The 24,415-nt window shown below is 42.8% G+C and overlaps 1 protein-coding gene across 4 annotated transcripts in view; it reads right to left on the bottom strand.

The window, feature by feature from the left end:
• Window positions 1–19,725, bottom strand: part of NRP1 (neuropilin 1) — a 136,051-nt gene extending 116,326 nt beyond the window's left edge. For 2 of the 4 annotated variants that reach the window (XM_059184224.1, XM_059184220.1), the window contains exons 1-2: window positions 19,345–19,724; window positions 15,709–15,883 (exon numbers count right to left, since the gene is read on the bottom strand). In XM_059184224.1, coding sequence (XP_059040207.1) covers window positions 15,709–15,883; window positions 19,345–19,417 — 248 coding nt within the window. In that variant the 5' untranslated portion in view covers window positions 19,418–19,724. Of the gene's footprint in view, window positions 1–15,708; window positions 15,884–19,344 lie in introns of all 4 variants that reach the window. The other 2 variants (XM_059184223.1, XM_059184221.1) reach the window with 2 other exon arrangements.
• Between the last annotated feature and the right edge of the window lie 4,690 nt (window positions 19,726–24,415).

Genomic DNA, 24,415 nt, shown 5'->3' on the forward strand with positions numbered 1-24,415 from the left:
AGTAGCAGGCAACAGTTGAAGTAGCAGGCAACATTCAGGGGAAGAGTTCTGGTGTCCAAATAAGCAATGTTTTGGAAAGTGCCTGAATTTACCTCACCTTACAAGTTTGTAAGTTCGGAACTTATTACTACATGTATATTTTTTAAGCATACGTTGTGATGGGTGTTAAACAGTGAACTCATGTTCGTCATCCATCTCAGGGCCTGTATAATCAGTCTCTACACCAAACACTAAAACAACACAGATAAGAAACATGAAGAGCTTAAATCTCAAGGACGGTCCTAGGAAAGATGTGGTGACAAAAATAATGGAGGTTGGCAGTTGAAGTTCTTTTTTGTGTTGAGATGTTTAGAAATAGTAGAGCTTTTCCAATTAATGCTGGGAATTAGCTAAATAACTTTATTCTTCGTCCACCGTTAATCATTTGCTTTAATAAAAATATGGCTCGGGGGACCCCAACAGAGGAGAAAAGTACAATTAATAAGTTCTTACATTTCAAATCCTGCTGGCATTTGCATCTTGAATGACTTGGATTTACTGTTTTAAACCAAGCTTCCTGCCCGTAATAGAATCATTAATAGAGCCCTTGGTTTTTATTGAGAACACACGCATGTTCAGAAGTGCCTAGTCACAAGTGCTAAGGAAAGGAAACGGGTAGAAGGACAGTTAACCACAATCTCTGTCCCTGTTCATTTATCTTTGTATGTTGTGGTGATTTCACTTTAAAATGGATCTGGTACAAATAAACAATTTCCCAAGGATGTGTGAATTAACCAGTGGTTATAAAGAGCTTTGAAATGATGATGTGCTATCACTGCTAAGTCAAATTATGAAATTGCACCTTTGCAAAAATGCTATTGTGGAAATAAATGAATCTGAACATTGTATTTACAGTGTGATTTGCCTCTGAAATAGAATATTCATAATGGGCCTCAGCAGGCGACAACAAAGTGCCATCTTATCTCCTGTTGATAGACCACAATTTCAGAAAATTATTTTTACAATGGCATCTGAATAAGCTCCTTAATTCGAGACTGTTTTACAAATAGATGCATAGCTTATTACATAGTTTAGCTGCCTTTGAGACATAAAGAGTGAGGTGGGATTCATTAACAAAATCGCTGTTGTCATTCCTCTGTATTTTTTCCAATGCAATTTCTATTTTTTACAATCTAATTTTAATAAGCTATGTTGAGCAGAAAGGTAAGGTAGGGCTATTTCTGTGTTAGTGATCAAATCCGAGTCTCGATTAACACTTAGGTTATCAATTGCAGTTAAATTACGCCTTGAACTTGGCCTGTGGCCCATCTAGTTTCAAGAATAAACAGCTTATTCCTGCACAGAATTTCCACTGCCTGCAAATATCATGTTCAGTGACAGCAGAACAAGAAATGATCATTTCTGAGGACCATGTTCCCAGTTCTTCCAAATAACCAATGAGTTAAAATAATCCCCTGTTAATGGAGAAGACTAGGGTCAAGGTGGGGAAATGGGCAATTCTCTGGAATAAATCTTGCCGAGATAGAATCTAAAATGTCTGATAAAATTTAGGGATAGAAAACTGACATAAAAAAGTGTCTCAGAAGAAAAGAAAGAGTAAGGAAAGGGGAGGGGCTGTTTTGCAAAAGGCAGGGAGGGTCTGCACTGAGCTGGAGTAGCTCAGAGCTAAAGAGAGACAAAGAGAAAAGATGTGGGGGTGTCTTGTCAAAAACAAAGGAAGGACCAGGGATAAGTGCCCAGCTAAATCATCAGAAAAACCATCTTTGGAATACGCTTTTATGGCAACAGGATTCCCCTGCACACACAGAATGCTGTTAGATTAGAGGTCAAAGGGCTGAAAGCACAGACCCTCTCTCTCTCATTTCCCAGATGAAGAAATGCAGGCTCAGAAAGATGAAATACTGGAGCCCACAGCTCTACAAAACAAAGGCTGACTCACTTCTAGAATTCAGGATCGTGACGGGATCCTATTGGCATCACACATGAAGACCACACTGTTAGCTAAGCAAGTCACCCAAGGGAACGATGAAGGTGGTCGCCATGGGACTGGCACAAAGGAGAATAAAATGAAGGCATAGTCAGGCAGCACTTCTGCCTCTGCCCCAGCTCGTCCTTGACCTCCATGGAAATGCAAGAGTTTATCATCTAAGTTGTTCTGTTCTCTGGTTGCGGACGACCTGGAGATGGAAGGATGGGGGTGTGCTATGGGTTTCTAGACTAGACAGAGAACAGAAGCATTTGGCGGTAACCCAGAGAACTCAGTGAAAGGTGGTAAGAAATACAAAAATGAACTGTGGTGGCCGGGATGACTCACTATTGTAGGGGTAGCCATGCCCATGCCATTTGTTCATCTCTTCCTCTTGGGTTGACACCAGTTCACTGTGACCCACAGAAACACTCAGGAAACATTGGGATGATGTGAATGAGGGGAGCAGCTGAAACCCCTTATTGTTTATTTCAGCAACCTCTGGGCTAGCTCAGTCTAGCTCCTCCCCAGAGTGGTATCTTCATGTAGCTGCACCAAGACTTGGGCTTTGGTATTTATCTGGTAATACAGACTAACATATTTACATCCTTCTGCTCAGGATCCATTCTGTGTTGACTTCTGTTCCAGAGAACCTCACTTTATACAACGTCCCCAGCAAGCCTGCTGTGAAGTTAACGTGCACGTATTGGGGTTGCCAGCTAGAATGCGGGAAGGCTCTAAATTATTTGCGCTAAATTTATATAAAGGTGGTTTGGCCATGCGCCCAGATATGAACATACAATGGACAAAGTTTCTAGAGTAGTGACATGAAGTCCCAGGAGTTGCGGGGATGTTAGAAAACACTCAACAATCGGGACATATGTCTCTACTGTTAATGCATGTGATGTCTCTAACTCCAAAACAGATTGTGGAGATGAGTGTGAGACAGAAAGCAAAGCTTTCAGTCAAGCATTACCTTTGCATATTTGTCGAGATTTAGCTAAAGCTATTCACATGTAGAAATCTTAGGTGATTTAAAAAATAGAGGAAAAATGTAAGGTTGACTCCACTGCCCAGGCAAAGGAAGGGTTTACTATGTAAATGAGAAGCATAAGTGTGCATTTCAATAGTCTGATTAAGTCAGAGCTTTTCCTAAAAAGCTGACTTGGTTCTCCCGTACTAGATAAACACGTTGGAGAAGACTCAGTTGGACGTCAGTTGGTCCATTCGATTCAGAAATGTTAATTAAGCACCTATTATAGATGAAACACTACACTAGGCTCTGCTAGTGGTGGAAAAACAGTATCATGCTCTGTTCTTGAGCACCTTATGAGCTAGTTGGGTGAAGAGTAGCAGAATATTAATGATTATGACATTATGACAGGACAGAATATTTTAAAAAGCATGAAAGATGTAGAAACACAGTTCTTGGGGTGCAGGAGGACACAGAGGGAGAGACCACATTTAATTGGTCATTGGTTCTCAGAAATGGCTTTACAAAGGAGCACTTCAGATAGAACTAGGATGATATGCAATATTTTGACAGGGACACAAGGTATGTGAAGAAAACACCCAATGAATAGGCATGGGGAGATAAAGTAGGAGTGAGTCTAAAGAACTACAATATATTTTGGCAAGAATATATGGGGATGCCACAGGAGATAGAGCAGAGGGACAGGATGAAGTTATGTTGTGGAAGACTGAGAAACACAGGCAGAAGCAGGATGGGGAACAGGAAGCTCAAGGTTTCTAAGCAAAGAGGAAGAACTGCGAAGAGTCCCTTTGTGTCGCTAATGCAATAGTACTGAGAGTGGGTTAAAAAGTGTTAGGATTTGAGCGGTAGCAGTGGAAATGGAACAGAAAAGAAAGGAGGAAGGGTATTGTAGATACTCAATGCTGAGGCCTTAAGTTGACTGCACCTGGGGGACAAATAGGAATTGGGAGAGATTCTAGAGTGTCAAGTTTGGATACACAGGAAAGGAAGTCAATGAAAGAAAGAAAGAAAGAAAGAAAAGAGTCAATTAAAAAATGAAAAGGCAGGGGTAGTACAAAACCAGGTTTTTTCATTTGTGGCAACGGTCTACCACTTAGGCAGTCAACACTGTCTGGAATGGATTTGGAAGTTTGAGTCCAGTGTTTAGGGCTGGACAATGTAGGGCTGGACAGAAATTTTGGAGAGGTGAGTGGCTGAGATCAATAAAGCTATTCAGGGAGAAGACATTCAGGGCAAAGGTTTTGCCAATGCCTGTCTTTTAATGTTAGAGGAGAAGGGGAAAGTCCAAAAAGAGAGGTAGGGAGGAATCCACGATGGTACAGTATGACATGATACAGAGAAGAAGAAAGCTCCGATGTACAGAGAGTAGTCAGTAGCATATAATGTCATACAAAGGGCGAAAAAAATCAGGGTCATGGCAAAGCCAGTGGCCTGGGCATTAGAAGAGTGATTGGAATGGAGCAGTTAAGCAAGCAGTTTCAGTGAACTGGAAGGGACAGGAATGATGCTGAAAAAAGTTAAGTGAGAAGGTAGAGCAGTAGAGTGTAGACACTCCTTTCAGTACCCGTGGCAGTACCAGGGTAGGCAGAAGATGAAATATTTGTTTGAAGGGTAACAATTTCCCAGGAGGACTTCTTTTACTCATGAGTAGGAGAGTCCTACAGAATCTGTTTGACCTGAGGAGGCTGATAATGGTCCCATAAGAAGGAAAGCAAACCCTTTCTGCTAGATGAAATGGCTTTTCCTCATTAGCACTGAGACCCTCCTCCCTATTGGGAAATCTGTCCCAACCAAAAATGGGGGAAGGAGATGGCAAAGTTAAAGGACCTGGGGACATGAGAAGTGGAGGGACAGGAATGAGAATGGGAAGGACCATCAATCTAAAAATGTGTATTCTCCTATAAACTCTCTATGGATTTATAATACAAAATCCACCTAATTTCCTCTTTCTTGCACATGAATTTAGTGGCAGAGTTAACGGATTAGAAAGGACTGGCATCCCGACTGTAACAGCCACCATGATCCTGGCTCCCACCTTCCATAAAGTATGGACTGCTTTACCATCTGGGTGTGCTGAATAGATTTCTAAGTCCTCACGCACACTTGAGAAAACTGTGATTAAAAAAAAAAAAACATTAATACTATTATCAAGTTTGGGACCTTGGGATAGCATCTTCCGTGGGATTTTTCCAGAAACTCCACCCATCTGGATAACCCACTTATCCAGCCAACTTAGTATGAGAACATTCAGGAGCTCTTGTTTGCTGAGTACACACTGAGCACGAGATACTATCTCTGTTGCGGACATGTGCAGTGCTTTTGAAATATTTATAAGTGCCTTCTCCTGAGGATGCAGACGTTATTGTTTACAGTCTGAACTTATTTTAAGGAACAAAACCCACGGATGCACTTCCTGTTATAGTAATACCTAGGCTTTATTTAACCTATTTCTCTTGTGTTCATAAGATACTTCCACCTTCATTATGTCATCAGCACTGTGTCACTGAGATAGTAGGGGAAGGAAAACATATTTTGTCTTCAGAAAGAGAAGAAAAAAGGTGACCTGAGGCTCTGTCTGGGTTGTGGGGGTCCACCAGAGCCTGATGCTACACCTTCCTGAGCTGCGCCGGTCCACACGGTCAAAGCCACGGTATTCACAGCGCCTTAGCCATGCCATTCGTGGACAGGGAGGCAGTCCTCCCGCCTTGAATCCTGCCTCCCAGGTGGGAGGGTAGACATGCAATTATGATCCACACACCCCTGATCCTCACCAGAACACTTTCACAGAGCTGCTAACACTGTCCCCTGACAATCAGAAATCCCCAGCTCGAGTTAATGAACTAACACAAGCACGACGTATGAGGCTAGAAGAGCTAAAGAAGGAAATGAGGATGGGTCTTAAAGGACTAAACCAAGATCACCGAACCGTTACTCAGGAACAAAGAAATTGGCAGTGGAATAAAGGATAAGGAAAATGTAAAACTTGTTCCTTAAAAAAAGCGGGGCGGGATGCCTGGGTGGCTCGTTGGTTAAGCAGATATCTGCCTTTGGCTTGGGTCGTGATCTCAGGGTCCTGGGATCGAGTCCCTCATCGGGCTCCCTGCTCAGTGGGGGGTCTGCTTCCTCCTCTTCCTTCGTCCATCCCTCCTACTCCTGTGTGTGTGAGCTCTCTCGCTCTCCAATAAATAAAATCTTTAAAAAAAAGAAAGAAAGAAAGAAAGAAAAAAATAAAAAATCCAATCAGTGCTAAAGCCCCTACTATTCTCTCTGTCCAGGGTCAACAACCTTCAATGAAAAATAAAATTATGGGCCACCCCTTGTAGAAGTGAAGAAGCTCCTAGGGGAATTGTGGGATGTTTTGGCTCCAGCAAAAGCAACGCTAAAATGTGTTTCAAACATAGACAGTGGAAGGGCAGCAGGTTGTGCCCACGGGAGAGCCCACCCCTCCTGCTCTCTCACTCTCTCAGACTATCTGCAGGCCTTGCCTGTGTAGCCGCAAACCGAGGCGCCAAACTCCCAGCTCTGATGTCTCTGACTGGGTGGATGGGGACGGAGGAGGAGGGACGTGGACAGATTTTGAGAACGCAAAAATGAAGCTACCACCTCTGTGTCCAGGAAGTGGCTGCCATCATGTCTTTTTGAAAGACTGGCGCTCAGCCCACTGACCCGTAGTTATCAAAATTGCCCCTTTTGCTCTCCGTTCGCTGAATTTTGCTGTTCTTTCATCCAGACTGCCTCTCGTGAACTGTAGACTCTACTTGAGGCAACACTGTTTGCTTTCTCTCTATTCTTTCAGGACTTTGATTTCAATAAAACTCTCCACTGTGGCGTTCCGTTAGGCTAGTGCCTTCTAGGTGCAAAGCATCATGGGGACTGTAGACAGTGGAGATGTAAGGAAGACACGGTGTCTGCCTACAAAGAGTTCACCACCCAGTGAGGGAGATGAACCCTTACCTGTACAGTTAGAATGAGGGACCTGGACAGACGGGTCCAAGAGCTCCATGCATAATACAGCATTGCTGTCGAATTCAGACAGATTTGTCGTTTTTAGGGGCTGCCATTTTTTCCAAGAGTGGATTGATCTAGAAATTGAAATTTTCATCATTTTTTTTTTTTTTTTTTTTTTAGGACCAACTGCATTACAAATAAATGCCCACTTTCCCAAGTTATTCAAGTACAGACTGGCTGGTCTGAACTGAGAGAAAAGGCCAAACAGCGGCCTCAGGGGTCGCTCCGTCCAAAACAACACTCCCCCCACCCCCCAACTCCTGAATGAGAAGAAGTCAAACTACGGAGCCTGGGGGGCTTTGTGTCCTTTATTATTATATATTTATTTTCTTCAAGTCAAGAGAATGTTCTTCTTTTTTTTTCCTTTACATTTGGGAATTTAGTGCTTTTAATTTAAAAAAAAAAAATTATCTCTGGAAGACTAAGGTTTTGACCACATTTTTTTTCACTGCCATTTCAGTGATTGCTTCTGTTGCTCACAATAGCTTTCCAGCTCGTAGCATCTGTTGGTTGGAGAGTCAGGCAAGAAGTTGGAATCAGGAATATTGGACTGGCCTTTGCCACCTCTGGCTGTTCTAAAGAAATTTCAGAACTTGAATAAGGAGACATTTAGCATCCTCTTTCAGTCTGGGACTGGCTGATCTCTCCGTGACATGCCAGTCCCTCACAGAAGCAATAAGCCATCACCTCCAACCTGGCCGGCTAATTATACAAGTATCTGACCAGATAAAAACAAAATACTCTAGAGCATCTGTTTCTTCTCAAAAAACACTCCTCTGTTTCTCATAGCAATCCAGTGCCTGAGCAAACATTCTCCCTTTTAACCCTTACAGAGTCACCATGGCAAATACAAGTATTGAAACTTCACAAATAGAGGAGCTGTGGGAGAGCAAAGCTCTCCCAACATTTGCTGAGATGAAGTAAATGAGCAATGCTTGGAAGACAAGGCAGCCTTCAGACTTCCGGGTCTGGGAGGAAGTGGAGCCCGCAGCTGGGAACTCACGCGTCCCTTGAACCAACTGTATAAATCGAACCCTTGGGCTGCCTGGTTATCAGGCTTTAAGTAAATATTGTGTTTGTATGTGCTCTGTGCTGTCAAAGTCCATCAACCAAAGGGACCGGAATTTAGATATTTTCTGCCAGGATTTCATCCCCAGGTTCAGGCAAGTTTTTAACTGAGTGGAAAAATCACCGGTTGGTTGAAAGTTTTTAGTAGTTCTTACCTAATCTGAATGGAAAGTTTAAAAATTCAGTCCTCCCTCAGAATGAGCTGGTTTGTATTCAGAGTTTTGTGAGGTATTTCATAGAAGAAAATGGCTGTTTGAATACCAGATAGACTAAGAACTTCATCCCAAGCCCCATCGGTCATTTGTAAAATGGGGATGGCGGGAAGCTTGCATGAAATTGTGTGCATAGTGCTTATTTCATGGTGGACACAGAGTGAGGACCCGACAGGAAGCACCAGCTGTGACCATTCCTTCCCAAACATTCTCTTAATTATTTAAATTAAAGGAGCAAAAAACATGGTGACTGTATAAGATATAAGATGCATACAATATAGACCTAGGCTCAAACATGAGAAAAACTAAGTTAAAAGACAACAGAGTAGAGAGAAGCCAAGATTATTTTTTCTCTCTGCTCTTCTGCAGAATTTCGTAGAGTTCTGAATGAAGGAAGTTCAATTGCTGAGCTAACTGCAAAGACTAAGTGATTTCAACCACAAGCCAGCATGATATGTTTGGCAGGCTTCACAGCCAATCTGAGAGTTATCCCGACCTCACGCCATCCCTAACTGACCTAGATACTAGACACAGTTCCATCAACCACAGAATAGCAGGAAAAAATCTTTTTTTGAGGTGCTAAGTTCTGCCAAGTCACTGACTCCTACAATCAGGATTGATTACAAACACCCAATTAGGAGGCATTTGGAACCTGATCTGAACACTAATCTTGTCTCTTGTTCTTCTTTGGGCTTAATGATCAGCCTTGATGAATACTACAACGGCAATTAGCTAAGTTTATTTTGTAGCCTCCTTTACAAGCACACACACACATGCACATATGTGTTTGTGTGTGTGCTTCTGCCGGAGTATGTCAGCATGCATGCAAGTATCAAGTTTTATGCTGGAAAAAAAAGGAGCTGAGAATATGCATGCCGGCTGAAGGCATATGTCTCACTTGGATCAATTTTTAAGTGTCTGCTCCCCAAGCGAAATCTGGTTGAAAATGCCATGCACATGTTGATTCAATTTGATAAGATTTCAACTAACCTTCTCTTTTAGCTTCTCATAAAGGCTGCTTCTTTCAAATTACAGAAATGCCTAACACACAACAACCTTGTAGTACTCAAAATTCATTATGATACAATGTGATTGCTTATAGTAAAAAACAATAAAGGAACATTAATTCTATTAAACACATGGGGTTTTGTTCAAATTAAATCAGTGTTAATAGGGAAAAATATCAAAAGGAGGAAAGTTGATAATTATCTGCCTGAGTAGTAACCAAGGACGCTGCAGGCGGTAGCAACAATTCTGTCCAGCAGTTGTTCTGAGAAGGGTTCGTTCTTAACTACTCAAAAGTTTTTTAATTAAACTGAGCTTGGTGGTGGTGCCTCCCACACCGCCCATGTTAGGAAGTTACTTGAGATGAAAACCAACAATGAAAAACTGAAAAATAAAGCCAGAGAAGATTTTTCTCTATTTGCCTTGCATCAAAGGAAGCTCTAGTTCATAAACTTTGTGTGTATTTTAACAAACCCGTGGTATATGTAACAAATATTTGTTACAAATCAACTGAGCCCAAATGCTCAGCTGCTGCACTAAGTATCTTTCCACCTTTGAGATATTTCTACAGCAGTCACTGAAGAACATTAGCATACACTTCAGTATGACTTTATTATTATTATTATTATCAGAAGGTGAACTGTATGCACTGTTCTATCTCTATTCCAGAGAGTTTTACCACACCTGAAGGATAGTGCCCACAGATTTCTAAGACAAGAGTTTAGTTTTGTCTTATTTTGAAATTTATAAAAATCGAATCACATGTTGGGACAGTAGTCTTCCTTGAAGCCAAAGGCTAGTTGAACAAAAGGGGAATTCTTCCCAGGAAGCTGGAAATGTTTATTTTGGATTGCTTATGTGGTTCTGCTCACCTTATAAAATTTTATCAAATTTTATACTGTATTTTTCTACATACACTTCATACTTTAATAAAAGTATGTATACTTCTGTATTTAATATAGAAAATGGAAAAAATATTTTGGTTTAAAATACTCACTGTTTTCCATAAAACAAAGGCTTTGTTTTGGTCTAAGTGATAGTCTAAAACACAAGACTGGGACTAGAGTAAGGCACTTGCCTCAGGTACAAAAAGTCAAAAATTCACCAATCAAGATAAAAAATATTTTAATGCATAAAAAAATGAAAATTAATGAAAAAACCCACAACTGAACAAAGTAAAAAAAGCAAAGATCAAAACAAAAAATAGTACTCAGGGAAACCAAAAATGGAACTTGTATTTCCCAAATTGCCAATAAATGACAAAGTGACCACTGTATAATTAAATGTGTGAAAATTATCAAATCTGAGAAACTAATGGAAGATTAATTTCATTCAGTGAGTTTATGGTCTACAGCAATAAATGAAATAACCTGTGTTTCAAAGTTTGTAATAACTTAGGTAATTTTAAAAGTAGCATTAAAGAAACGATGTGTGATTTATTCCAACAAAATTCCAAAACTTGAATAACATTTCTATTTAGTTAAAATTTTCTGGTAATTAAACTTCATACGAAGTTACAAAAGTGAAATCTCCCTTGACTACATTGAATTAGAAAAAAAAAAAAACACTTATTTTTGGTTCCACTAAGAAGGGAATACACACCGAAGTTATAGGCAGAAAAGCATCTGTGCCACGTTAGCCTGTGTCTTGGCGAAATCCTACAAAACAGCACTGACAAATCAGGGACTGAAGTCAGGAACCAGTGAGTAAGAAGACCACTACTGAGCTTTTTCCCTCCAACACTACCACCTTTTTAGACTCTTTCTGGAGCTCCACATTCATTTTCTTAATGTTTTTAACCCAATGTCTGTGAAATTTTTATTGCTCCCCAGATGAGGACATCTGATCTGAATGTAATCACACACCTCTTTGCTCAGCAGTATTTGTCACAACCCATTATAAATTATCATGCTGATAGTTTGCATTGCTGGGAAACCGGAAAAGTTCTATAAATTCTAACTACTGTATCAATGACATTCTTGTTTATTATGCAGATATAAAGTTTTATGAGATTCAAGATGTCTGCGTTACCCCCAAAGGAAACTATCGTTGGGTAAGATCTAACTAGCTCAGTGTAAATGCAGGAAACCATGTACAGTGCCCAATGAACATTGCTTTCTCGAAAAACACTTGGCAGGTTGCGTTTTTCTTTCTTTTCTGCTTGTAACTGTGCTTTGACTTCACAAGCGTGGAGGACTGTGCTGGTGAATTCCCTCCACACCTTCTCCTTCAGAACATTCTCTAGCCACCTTTTATCAACATAACAATAAAACCAGACTGGACCGTTTTGCTACACATCTTGGCACAACATTATCCTGCAGACAGATGTTCTCCTGCTTGCTTGATTGAGCGATTGATCAATACCACACTTTGTTCAATAAAAGAATTCAGGGAGTTATAATATTATGGTTTTGATGCTTATTTATCTAGAAACCTGACTCATAATGGAACCTGAAACAGAGATTGTTGCATTTTAAAACTATCAGGCACAACCTGATACATTCATTTTCCCTATGGAAATAATGCCCCTTGATATTCACTCTAAAAACTTTTTGTAAGTTTAGGTTCGTAGTTATGGTCATGTTCTTCACATGAAAAGTTGTAACTGTGTACCCTTTATTGCATTGTTAAAACTATAAAATAGTTTTTAATTCAATTATAAATAAAACAATACAAATGTAAATAAAAATATTTTTCTTCCCAGAAGTCATCTATTTAATTACTTATCCATCCCTACACTCTACAAAAAAAAAAAAAAAAAAAAATTTGTTTGTTTGTTTACTTGGCTTTTAAGGATGTTTCTCAACAAACAGATATACTAAGGAATCAATTTCTTAAGCTTTCACATGGTGGAAGTTGATTATACAAAGACTGGACGTTTTCGAGAGAAATTGGGGGGTGTATTTTATGTGGACCATCCCATTACTGGATCTATATATTCAGCTTGATATGTTCTAACCATCACCAAGTTGTTTGAGATATCGTAATAGCAATGATAACTTCTTTTGAGGGAAGCTTTCAACATTTCAAAAGGCTTTCCTATCCACTACCCCATTTTATCTTACCAATAACCTGTTGACATTGGTAAAGCAAGTAATTTTTATTGCTATTAGACATATAATATAGCTGAAACAAGGAGAGATATTAAATATCTTAAATAAAACTATCAGCTTGATCTCAACAGGAATGATAACTACAAGCTTGCTAGCTCGTTGAATGTGGTTTGTTATACCTAATTTTGTATTATCTCAAGTTCCTTTTATGGAGGTAGCCTAATATAAATTAAAAAAAAAACCAACAAACTCAAACCCACTAAAATTTTGTTTTGTTAAAAACAAAAGCAAAGCCATGCTTTTGTACATTCAATGTAAAATTTTGAAGTCTACAAATTTGTTCTTCCAAGGATTATTGGTATTTTCTATTTTTATAGGGAATTTTAACTTCAAATTAAAGCTGTGGATTCTTCTTGCAGCCTTCAGAAAAGCCTTAAGAATTGTGCCCCATTTGTAGAATCTCCAGTGTAACCTTCAACAGTGACCAGGAGTCACGTGGACCAGCCTGGAAAGATGGTGACAGCAATGTCTTCAGTTGCTCTTCCTCTATCATTTTTGGAATTTTCATTGATAAAACAATCAGGTGGCAACATGGCAGAAAGATATTTTCTATGCCATCATCTCCATTGACTTCATCAGGCTAAATATATCAGCCTTTCGAGGCTGGCCAGGAGATGGCACCTTCAGAGAAAACAAACCCTCAGTTGATACAGTTAAGAAACCACTTCACTGGGTAACCTTAAAAAAGCCTCACCAGCAGAATGACAGAAACAATCTTCCTGCCCATGTCAGTTTCTTGAAATCATGCTGATATCACTAAAACTGTCCCTTCCTATAAACAATGATTATCGTTTTTCTTGTCATTTTTCAAAAGGAAACCTGAGGGGTCCCTGGGTAGCTCAGCCGGTTAATCATCTGATTCTTGATTTCAGCTCAGGTTCTGATCTCAGGGTCCTGGATTTGAGCCCCACATCAGGTTCCATGCTCAGCATGGAGTCAGCCTGGGATTCTCTCCCTCTGCCTCTGCTCCCTCCCTCCTCCCCTGCCCCCACTCATGTGTGCATGCTCCTTCTGTATTTCAAAGTAAATAAATAAATTTAAAGAGAAAAAGAAGGCCTCACAAAGTGAAAGAAAAAAAGAAAGTGAGAGAAAGAAAGAAAGAAAGAAAGAAAACCAAGATTCCAATTCCATAATCCACCTCACATCATGATATGACAAATAGTTATTGAAGACTTACTGTGTACCAGGCATTGTTATAAGCACTTAACATGTATTAACTCTCTCGACTTCTTCCCCTTCATACTGGCCTCCCCGGTTATTGTGCTGAAACCGCTTGCACCAGCTCACAAGAACCCATCCACATGTCTCTTTAGGAGTACATGAGTACACAAGTCTGTGTACAGTGACATCACATGGATAGTTTGAAACTGGTCATGGTGGGAATATTTACACTATAGAAATTGGTAAATATTACAAATGAGGACCTGACCCATACCCTTCCAAGATCCAGTCCTTCAACACTGATCAGCACATCCCTGCTGGTGACTCCTGATTATTCTGAATTTATTAACTATTATCTTATACACAGATGTGGTCACCACTCTCAGATCAGGACTTAGCAGGCATGAGTTTGCTAAACTGTAATGACGCCTTATCTTTGGAATAATGTTATATTACTTGAGTATGTTTTATGTTGAGTTTCTTACAAATATCTTTTAGAGCCGTTTAAGTGTTGTCAAAAAGCAAAAAAAAAAAAAAAAAAAGTATTGTCAAAAAGCAAAAAAATAAAATAAAACAAACTAAAATAAAATGAAAGAAAAAATGTCTAGGTTGTCTAGGTTATTGACATTGTAAAATCACCATACAGAATATCGTCAACAACAGCAGTAAATTCCCTGTTTCCTAGCAGTCGCTGCAACACTATTAATGGCAACTTTTGTACAAGATTAAGAAGTCAATATAACGCCCTGAAGCACAGAACAAGGATTAAATTGGAATCGGCATAATTCTATTACACTGTAGTGTATGCTGATTATCTGGAAATTGATCAATGAATGTATGCTAATTCTCTAGCACCAGAATGTTGAATTAACCAGATGATCTCATTTCCCTGCCCACAAAACACTCGTTTTACCATACCAACTCAACAGGTAGTTAAGGACCTCTTACAAGTGGGAACATTTTTATCATTCTGTTCTTCCCTAAAAGGGCTATGTATTTGCAAATAGAACACTTGTAATAGTGAATGTCCCAGCACAATAATGTTCATATCCAATAGAACTCGTAACCTATTTACACTGTATACAATTATATCAAACTGACCCATTTTAAAACTTCAGAAAACATATCAGTTCCAGAGAAACATTTTGGAACTGAGATTTAAGTAAGATTGTTTTCCTTTGCTAAAACTACTTCTATATCTAAACTTCATTAAAGGTAGATATTCAGGTTCAAGTGTCTGGGGAATAGTCCCTGTGCAGATTGGCAGAATGGGGTAAGGTAGACAAGACAGAGACCGGAGATCAGCTGGGTGTCCAGAGAGAAGGGCAAACCTGGCTCTGAGTGGACTGCTTTCGCCCACAAAGTTAAAATACATTTTCCATACTGTGCAAAGCCAAACCTGCACAACTAATTCTTTCCAATAAAGTGAGGAAGAATAATTTAGGTTGTCTCTATAGTGAGAATGTTTTCATAATAATGAAATCTGGCATAAGTTGAAGCTTAATTACTTAACACTAGAAGGAGTTAACAAGGCTAAAGCAGGTGGATGAAATACAAATTTATATTTGAATCCCATTGTATTCACTGTGCATTAACTATTTTTTTGAATTTTCCATAAGACTTTCAATCATTAATCTACTAAAAAAAAAACCCATCTCACTTATACTCTTTGCCTCATTTTTATTCAATGACAATTTGCTTTTGTCATGTCGAACTCAGTAAGCCACAGTCCTTAAATCACAAAATGTGTCAGAGATTTGTTAAAAAATAGCCAACCTCACCATCTGTTGATGATATATATGCTAGTGACCCGCAATATTTAATAAAAACTTGAGCGAAAGTTTGGGTTTCTGGTTCTTCCCCTTTTCAGGGGGGGGAAAAAAAGAAAAAAAAAAGCACATAGACACGCTTCTTAACAAAAGAGTTCCGAAAACAAAAGTGTTAACAGGAAAAAGAATATGAGGGATTATACATTTCAACATAATATTCCTAGTTTGGGGAACTCAGAAATCGCTTAACATAATTTAATTTCCATACCATTGACATATGATCTGGCCTAGATTAGAATCCCTCCTGGATCCATTTATATTCCATACTGTAGGCGCAGACTTTCCCCCCCCTTAGACATCCATGACCACTAGATGGCGGTGTGGGCCCCTGTTCAAATACTTGCTCACTTACTTGCAGTCTCTGTCCTCCAAATCAAAGTGAGGGTTGAAGTTGATCATAATTCTCTGGTATGGGTCGGGAGCCTGAATCAGCCATTCACATTTTTCACTTGGGTGATAAGAATGAGGATAACCAGGAGACGTAAGGTACCCGGGGCTTTCAATTTTTATCGTATCGCCACACTTATCTGTAATAAAAACAACATTTTGGTAAATCTTTCCCTGACAACCACTTCAGTGCTCCAACTTTATATATAAATTACTGGTTATTATTCCATAACTTTTTAGGGGAACTCCCTGTGGGTCGTTCAGGTGGCGTTGATACAACCCCACCGCCCAGGAACACTCTTTGATCCCAGAAAGGTTAGCTTGGAGGTGGGGGGAAGGGGACTGAGACCTGACAGGTGACAGGACTCCACCCTACCACCCTCCACCAAAGTTTCTTTCCCAAGAAAAAGGTCTTCTAGCGTTAAAAACATTAAATCCTCTCAATAGATGTTAACATGGTCCCCAGGGAGGTTCTGCTAGACTTAATTATCCCCCAAGAAGTGTAATCGCATTAAGTAGCAAGTTCGGAGTGGAAGGTGACTAAAAGAAGCTATTCGAACCCTTGTGTGGCTTTTTGATGATAAGCCTGGTCTATGTCATTGATCAGTGGGGATTGTCATCTAAGACTTCGATTGGCTTAAAGCCAAACCTTTTGTGTTGTTGTTTTATCTGCCCATAAATCTAAGTGATTTTGAGTTATCTGTGCTCTGGAGATCCAGATCAACAGAGAACAAAGTGTATTTGGTGAAGCGGAAATAATTCCGCTCTACTGCTCCAAGGAAAGTTGTTCAGTCTTAGAGACCAGATCAAAGCAACTGGGCAGAAAGCAAAATAGCCACACAGCATTAATTCTAATTACCTAAATGTTGGGGTGGGGGACCAAAACCCACCACACTGAGGACTGGGTATCATATATGGTAAGCCATGGTCTCACGTTCTGGGAAAGGTGAGCTGACTGGTTTTGAGCCTTCATTTCCAAAAACCCAAATGCTGAAGTGATTCACTGAGAGCCAAATAAACCAGTCACTGGGCTGCTTTATTGTTCAGTGTAGATTCTCATTGTCACTTTTTTATGATGGATTTCATGCTGGAGAGTCTCAGCCTGAAATGCTGCCACATTTATTGATGCTTAATTTTAAGCAATAAAAATTTGGTGCATAAACTATGTAAGAGGAATAGGTATGAAAGCAGTGAAATATATAAGCCTATCAATCACAAATTTTCAGTAATGGTATATATAGATTTTAATATTGCATCTAATAGATTCCCTGTGGAAAGAGAATGGCATTCTTTGCTCTCAGCATGAATTTATAAATCTACAGAATTTTATTACAGGAAAACCAGGTCAAATGGAAATGAAAGATGAAGTGCCCATCAAAAATGCATAAAGCTACATGCATTACAGAAATCATTTGCCATAAATTAAAAAGAAGACAGTATAAATCATATTGTTTTTCTCAATTGCTAGATGTTTCTGACCATGTTTCTTAGACCTGGGGGTCCCCTTATGCTGGTTTCCTTTGCCTTGGCTTTTAAAAGCTTAAGATTTGCCAAGAAGAAATGTTGCAACTGGAGTTCGGAATCTCAACTAATGATCACATTGGCCTCTGTTACGTGATTCTACCGAGGCTCTTCCATTATTCTAAATGTGCAGAAAACTTGGAGAGTGACCCCGTCTCATTAAGTCTCCTCCAGCTCTGTACAAACATCATGGCAGAGTCTGGCATCCGTTAGAGGAGTGAAATAAAACAGCACTGCTTCTAGTCACTCCACGAGCCACTTCAGAAGACATTTAGGTGGAGTTGGTACCACACCAGAGCTCTTTAATCTGTGACTTCTGAGAAAGTGACAGTGTAATAAGATAATGTGGACTGCTAGACTCTCTGGCTCTGTTACATCTCTCTAACAGTTGATTAAGAAAGAGCAATTTCTAATGACTCTGGACCATTAGACCTAAATAAGGTTAATGAATTAATTTAGCAGACACTGGTACTCCAAGGAGGTGGACATGGCTTTAAGAGGTCTGCTGTGTCACAGAAGCATTTTTTACTGGCTCTGGTCACTGCAATCATACCAACATGGCCTTAACCAGACAAGCTCACAGACGGAGGCTCAGGTTCTCAACATTCTCCAGACTTCCGCTAAGAAAATTTAAAAATGTATTTCATATATATGTGTGTGTGTGTTTGTGTGTGTGTGTGTACATGTACATATACATATACATACACATGCAGTTCACAACCTAAAGTCTGGAAGCTATTTGCATTAGGTTTCAAATCCCTCCTGTGACCATCCAGACTACGGATTTAATCTCAGGACTTGTAGAGGGCAGAGGTTGGGTTCCTGTAATTTCTAAAGTCTAATCACTTGACCTCTTCCAGTTGGAGGAGAATGTTGTTTCATCCTTTGCCAGATTAGAGAAAGATGCCACCAACTCAGGTTCATTAATAAATTGAACTCCACATTCACAGTGTGTGTGTGTCTGTACGTGCGTGAGTTGCCTCTGAGCATATCTTTTAGAACACCGCTTGGTAGCTGTTGGGGGGAAATCTATTGCTTCAATCACAAAACCTCCAAAAAAGCATATTAGAGAGATTAACTTCCATCATAAAGATGTGATTTAAATTCCTCTTGGTAGGAACCCCTCCACTTGTGGTCTCTTATTAAAACAATATACCACAGTTAGTAGTGGGTGTTCTTTTCTTCTAATTACTTTGATTGAAATCTAAGCCAGATGAAAGTAAATATTTGATAATTAGTTAATAATAATTGCTGAAGACTTACTGTAAAGATAATTTCATACCCTTGCCTTCGCCTACTTTAAAGTGTAAGTTAAACATGCCTACAACATGATCACATTTTAAAATACATTATTTAGGTTAGGGGATACTGTTTATAACCCAGCAGTCTTTCATTTACTTAACAGTGAGTGGTTTTAAAAGCAAAGTGGAAGCTGCAACTAGATTAGGGATTTTTAGATATCCTGGTGTTTTATAGTGTATATATCAGATTCCTTCATTGACACTATGTAACTTTCATTCATACTTCTGACACATTAGAGGCGATTTGCAAAGGCGGAGGAGGGAGTTCCATCCACCAAAAAAAAAAAAAAAAAAAAGCAAAAACCGCTATCCCTTGCAGGCACCCACCAGAGGAAATGGTTTCGAAGAGCTGCAAAAGAACCAGGAAGTTCTCCTGGTAAAGTGTTCATTAACTTTCAACAGCCATCAAATTTTTGAAAGGGAGTCTCATCTAATTGCCTTTGGGAGGAAACATTATTAAGATAATTGGTGTGCTGATCATAGAAGGTAGGCAGCTCTGCCGTGTAACAGAGCTAGGAAAACCCCCATAACCAAACAACCAACTTCAGAAGGGAGGCGGTGGACTTGAAATCTTCCCCGCCCTAAGCCCACTGATCTTATTTCTTTATTTTTCCTCCTGGACAAAAGTTTCATTCGCCCGGGAGGTGGCTACTGCGGGCTCACCCCGGCGGCTCTGCGTGAGTCCCGCGGCTGGGGCGGGAAGGCGAACCCCGGCCGGTCGCCGGCAACCCGGGAGCCCGGCCGCCGAGCTGTCACACGCGCCTCCGCCTGTCACTTACCGTTGCGAAAAGCGCTGGCCAGGGCTAGGGCGACGGCGAGCGCGGCGCAGAGGAGCGGCAGCCCCCTCTCCATTCTCCCTTCGCCGGATCCCCAGGCGGACGCGGGAGAACGAGAACGTGCGGCGGAAAATAGAGCAAAGGGGGAATCTAAACAATCTGCAGAGCTTCAACTCCGCCTAGAGCTGTAAAATCCTCAGTCCGTCTTGGAGAAAAGAGAGCAGCGAGGCAATGCCTTGATCCGAGAGAAATGCTTCTCTTTTTGTGTCTCAAGTCGCCTGCATCCTGTCATTTAGCTCCGGTTTCCTCTCTCTTTTCCCACACTTGTTCCTCTTCCAGGAGCCACTGCCCGGGCCATGTCTAAAAAAAAAAAAAAAAAAAAAAAAAAAAAAAAAAAAAAAAAAAAAAGGAGGGGGGGTAGCCGGGGGAGGAGGGAGGGAGGGAAACACACCAAAGCCAATTTCCAGAAAGAAAAAAAAAAAAAAAAAAAAAAAAAAATCCGGCTTCTTTCTGGACCCGTTGGAGCCGAGGAGCTGGCGCCCAGGGGAGGCCCGGGGTGTCTGCGCGAAGGAGAGGAGCAAGCAATGAAAAGATGAGCGAGAGACAGAGGAGTTTCACCAACTGCACCCCCGCCTCCCCCACCTCCTCCGTCCTCCCCCTCCCCTTCTGGAGCCCTTCCCTCGCTTCCTCCCTCCCCTCTGCCGGCACAGGCTCGCCAGTAATTGCCTGACAGGAGACTGGGAGGAACAAGTTTGCCTCGGTGTGCTTTCCCGTCTGTCTGTCCGTCTCCCCCGAAGGCCCTGCAGGATCTCCGCGGGAAGGGAGGCGTAGGGGGTCTGCGCCCCAGGGCGTGTGGGTGTGGGTGTGTGTTTGGAGAGGAGGCTGCGAGGTCGGTGCCAGCGACAGGGTCGGGCTAGCCTACCTCTGCGTGCTCGCTCAGGACCCGGGGAGGGGGCAGAGACCCGCAGCTCCGCGGAGGATCTCCGGGATCCAGCCGCCAGCCCAGAGACGGCGCGCCGGGGAGACGGCTGGGGCTTCCCACAACTCCAAATCCCCGGCCCGCGGCGGCGAGGAGCGCGGGGCGAGCCGCGTCACTCCGGCAGTGCGGGTCCCAGACCCGAGGCAGAGAGCAGCGGGGCACCCCTGACGCTCGGGGCCGGGACGGGGGAGACCCGGGAAAGCTGGGCTGGAGCGGTGGGCGCACCACAGGAGGGTCGACAGCGTCGCTGCCGCGTGAAGCAGAGTCAGACCACTCGATCGGGCGAGGCTGGGCTGCAGCTGCGCTCCGCCTCTCTGCCCCGTAGCCGGGCGCGCTGGCGGGCGCCGGTCGTGCCCGGGTGCCCGCCGCACACCGGCGGCTCCATTGTTAACCGAGATTTGGGGCCCTCTCCTTTGGGACAGAGGGAAAGCGGGAGGGTGGGAGGTGATGCGCCTTCCAGCTAGGGGGCAGCCGTCGCCCGACCCCGCCCAGCCTCACGTCTCCCTGGAGCCCAGGTGTTGTGTGTGTGTGGGGGGGGTGGTGGCAATTAGGGGTTCAGTGGCCTCTGTTTTGGTGCCTCTCGGGGGAGGGAGAACAGCGGCGGGGGAGGAGGGCTCTTGGCCGGGGTCGCACAATGCCCACCTCAGGCCACAGGCAATTGTCACGCCAGACCTCTAGCTCCCGTCTTCCCCCACCTCCCACGGCGGCGCGTCCTCACTGTGGGCTGAATGCCCCCCAGTTCCACCCCCAGGGGCTTTCCGGGAACTGCTGCAGGAGCCTCTGAGGATATGAATAGCAAAGACATTTCAGGGAACAAACAGGTTTCGGCCAGAAACGGTCTGGCCCTCCAGAGGGTAAATGGCCGTGGACCCCCTCCCAAGGAGTTCGTGGGGAAGGTGAAAAGGTCGCTACACCTTCTGGGAATTGGCGTTTATGTGCACACCCTGAAAGCAGAGCCTATTCCTACCTGGCGCAAAGAGCTGGCAAAAGACATTTAAGAATGTTGGCAAGGAGACCCTGGTCAAGGGTTTTGGCGGAAGAACTAGGGGCGGGACGGGAGAAGGGCAGCCCGAGGCGCGCGGGCCCGGCTGGGCGCGATGACGCGCGCCCCTGCGGGATTCGGGCGGGCCCGGCGCGGGGCGGAGGTGCACCCGCGGCGCCCGCGCTCGCCGCGCTCTCTCTCCGGTTCCCCGCTCGCGGGGATCCCCAGTCTCCAAGCTGGAGACCCAGCCCCCTGGCGTCCAGTGGGCCCTGCCCCCGGGCTCCTCTTTTCCCTCACCAGTTTCCCGGGTCTCGGTTCTCGGACGCCGGGAGGCGCTGGGTGGGGAGGTGGTACTTCGAGGCTGGCAATCAAATGGTTGGGGCGAGCGGAAGGGACGGTGGCGGGGCCGCTGGCAGCCCAGAGTCCTGGTCCCGTCGGCGGCGGGCGGGCGGGCGGGAGGCAAGACCCGGGCGCCAGCCGCGCCCAGCGCAGACCCGGGGGAGCAAGCGCTGCGAGGGAAACCCCAGCTCTGGGCTCCGACTGGCGCAAGTCGCCTCCTCCTCGCGTCCTCTCTGCCTCCAGCGCACCCCCCACCCCCGACCCAGTCCCTAGCTGCGGGGGCCTGAGCCGCAACATCAGATTTGGGATGACCCCGAGCGACCTCAGTCCAAGGCTCAGAGAGAGAGGCGCCTCTTAGAACTGGCGGGTTGACAGAGAAGGGGAATGGGGGTGTGTGCAGCGGTCAGGGCGTCCTCGAGTCACAAATACCCGCCTTCTTCCTACTGGGAGCTAGGGGGTCACTCACTCCAGGGAGCCGTTTTTGACCCGACTGTGCCTGGGCGGGGTGAGCGAGGGGGCACACGCGGGAGACTTGAGCTGTATTGTTTTTATAAAACTGCCGCCAATCTCCCTTCCCCTTTCCCTGCTGAGTGTGCATTTCCGAGCCTGGACCCACCACGCTAACAAATAAAGCCAGCGGATCAGGCACTCAGAGAGGGATTGCCCCCCACTCCGCAACCTCTGTCCCTCTGGCTCCCTTTCCGCCCTTCCCCGGAAGGGCTCCTCCAGTTTGTCAACACGAAGGAAACCCCCGTCTGCCTTCTTGCTCACCGTCTGAGCACTTTGGCCAGGCTTTCCCCAACCAACTAATAAAACCTGCACTATGTACTGTGAGGGAAATACCGAATTTAAGTTCTGCCTCTGATTTTTCTGGTCTTACCTGATCTGAGGCTTTTCTAGGCTTTTTAGTTTCTCCAGGGCACTGGGTAATGGAGCCCTACCACACTGATTGATAATTGCCAGCTAGTGGGTTGGTACAGAGCAAATTGTCCTTGCTAACAACCTCTTTCCTCTGCCTTCGATTCTGCTAAGTGCTGAAAAGGGTCAGTCTTAGATTTCTGCAATTCTCCAGCACGGGAGACAGACCGACCTTTATATGAGAATAAGTGATAGACAGAGGAAGAATTTGGCAGTGTTCCTAGGTTGATTTTATTTTGATCTTACGAACACATCACTCTTCCTGACATCACAAATCCCCAGACTAGATAGGACCCAGTTCCACTGAAGGGAAGATTCATGGAGCACACTTCCAGAATGCCAGTCCTGGCCTTGGGTGGGCAAGCCCCAGTCCCATAGACATCCATGCAGAGCTGCAGCAGGAATAAGGCGCTCAGACCTTCAGAGATGGACTGAAATCGTTGCCCATCATTAAGAATAGACTGGATGGTAAATGTTAGGTTCTTTTTATCAAGCTCTCATCAATTTGTCAGAAATGAGATGAGATCCATTGCTCCCAGAGGGCCATTTGAGCCACTAACTTCCTCAAAGTATTTCAGGTTGATGCAATATGGAGATTGAGGTTGGTATTTCAAAACTATATCAAGTCTAGTCAAGTTTTTTAAAGCATCAAACCCACATATTTCAGAAAAGCAATAAAACAACATATTTTTAGTAGGAGCTAACCTACATTTGAAAAAGAAAAATGGGAGAAGTGAAACTGGGAAAAGATTAAAAATCAAAATTTAAATTAATTTACTATTATTTTATTTTTTTAAGGTTATTTATTCTTAGTAATCTCTAGACCCAGTGTGGGGCTTGGTGTCACAACCCCCAGATCAAGAGTCACATGCTCTTCTTTAGCCAGCCAGGAGCCCCTATTATTATTTTTTAAATTTCTATTAAAAATGACACATCTGCTTGGGTAGCTGGGGGGCATAGTCGGTTAAGCCTCCCACTCTTGGTTTGGGCTAAAGTCCTGATTTTAGGATTAGGAGATTGAGCCCCACTTGGGGCTCCCTGTTCAACCTGAGTCAGTTTGAGACTTTCTCTCGTCCCCACATTCTCTCTCCTCTCTCTAATGTAAATAAACCTCACAAATTTTTTCAAATATTGGAGAAAATACTACCATCTAACTTTTAGAACAAAGTTATCATATGGAACTTTTGTATTGAAGCATGTACAATAATATTAAGATGCAGGAAAACAATGCCAAAATTTACATAGTATTAGTGGATTCCAAACATTTTTTGGTGTTAGAGGTTAGGACTAGAATTTAAAAATGCATATTTTTATTTGTGTGAAAGAACCATCTTAGGTTATTCTGCCTTCATTTAATTACTTTTTAATTAGGAAAGTTAAGATGATAATGACCAATAGAAACACCCATCAGACCAATAAAAACATCATTAGAGAGAACATATTCAATATTTCCAAAGGACTGTTTTAAATAGGAGGATCTATAAAGTATAATTTGAGTAATCAAACAGAGAAGTAGCTCTCTGTTAACATTTGATTATAGTTTTACGAAAAGAACTAAAATTTTAAGGAATTTTGAAAAAAATGAGTAAAAAAATAATTGTAAAATTTAACACAAAGACCAAAACAGCAAAACAACCAATGAAACAACACAAACCCACAGTTAAGAATTGTCAAATTTAGGGACACCTGGGTGGCTCAGTTGGGTAAGCTGCTGCTTTCAGCTCAGGTCATGATCCCAGGGTTCTGGAATGGAATATAGCATTGAGGTCCCTGCTCAGTGGGGAGCCTGCTTCTCCTTCTCTCTCTGCCTGCTGCTACCTCTACTTGTGCTCTCAATCTCTCTCTCTCTGGCAAAT

The sequence above is a fragment of the Mustela lutreola genome, chromosome 8, assembly GCF_030435805.1.
Source record: "Mustela lutreola isolate mMusLut2 chromosome 8, mMusLut2.pri, whole genome shotgun sequence".
Lineage (NCBI taxonomy): Eukaryota > Metazoa > Chordata > Mammalia > Carnivora > Mustelidae > Mustela > Mustela lutreola.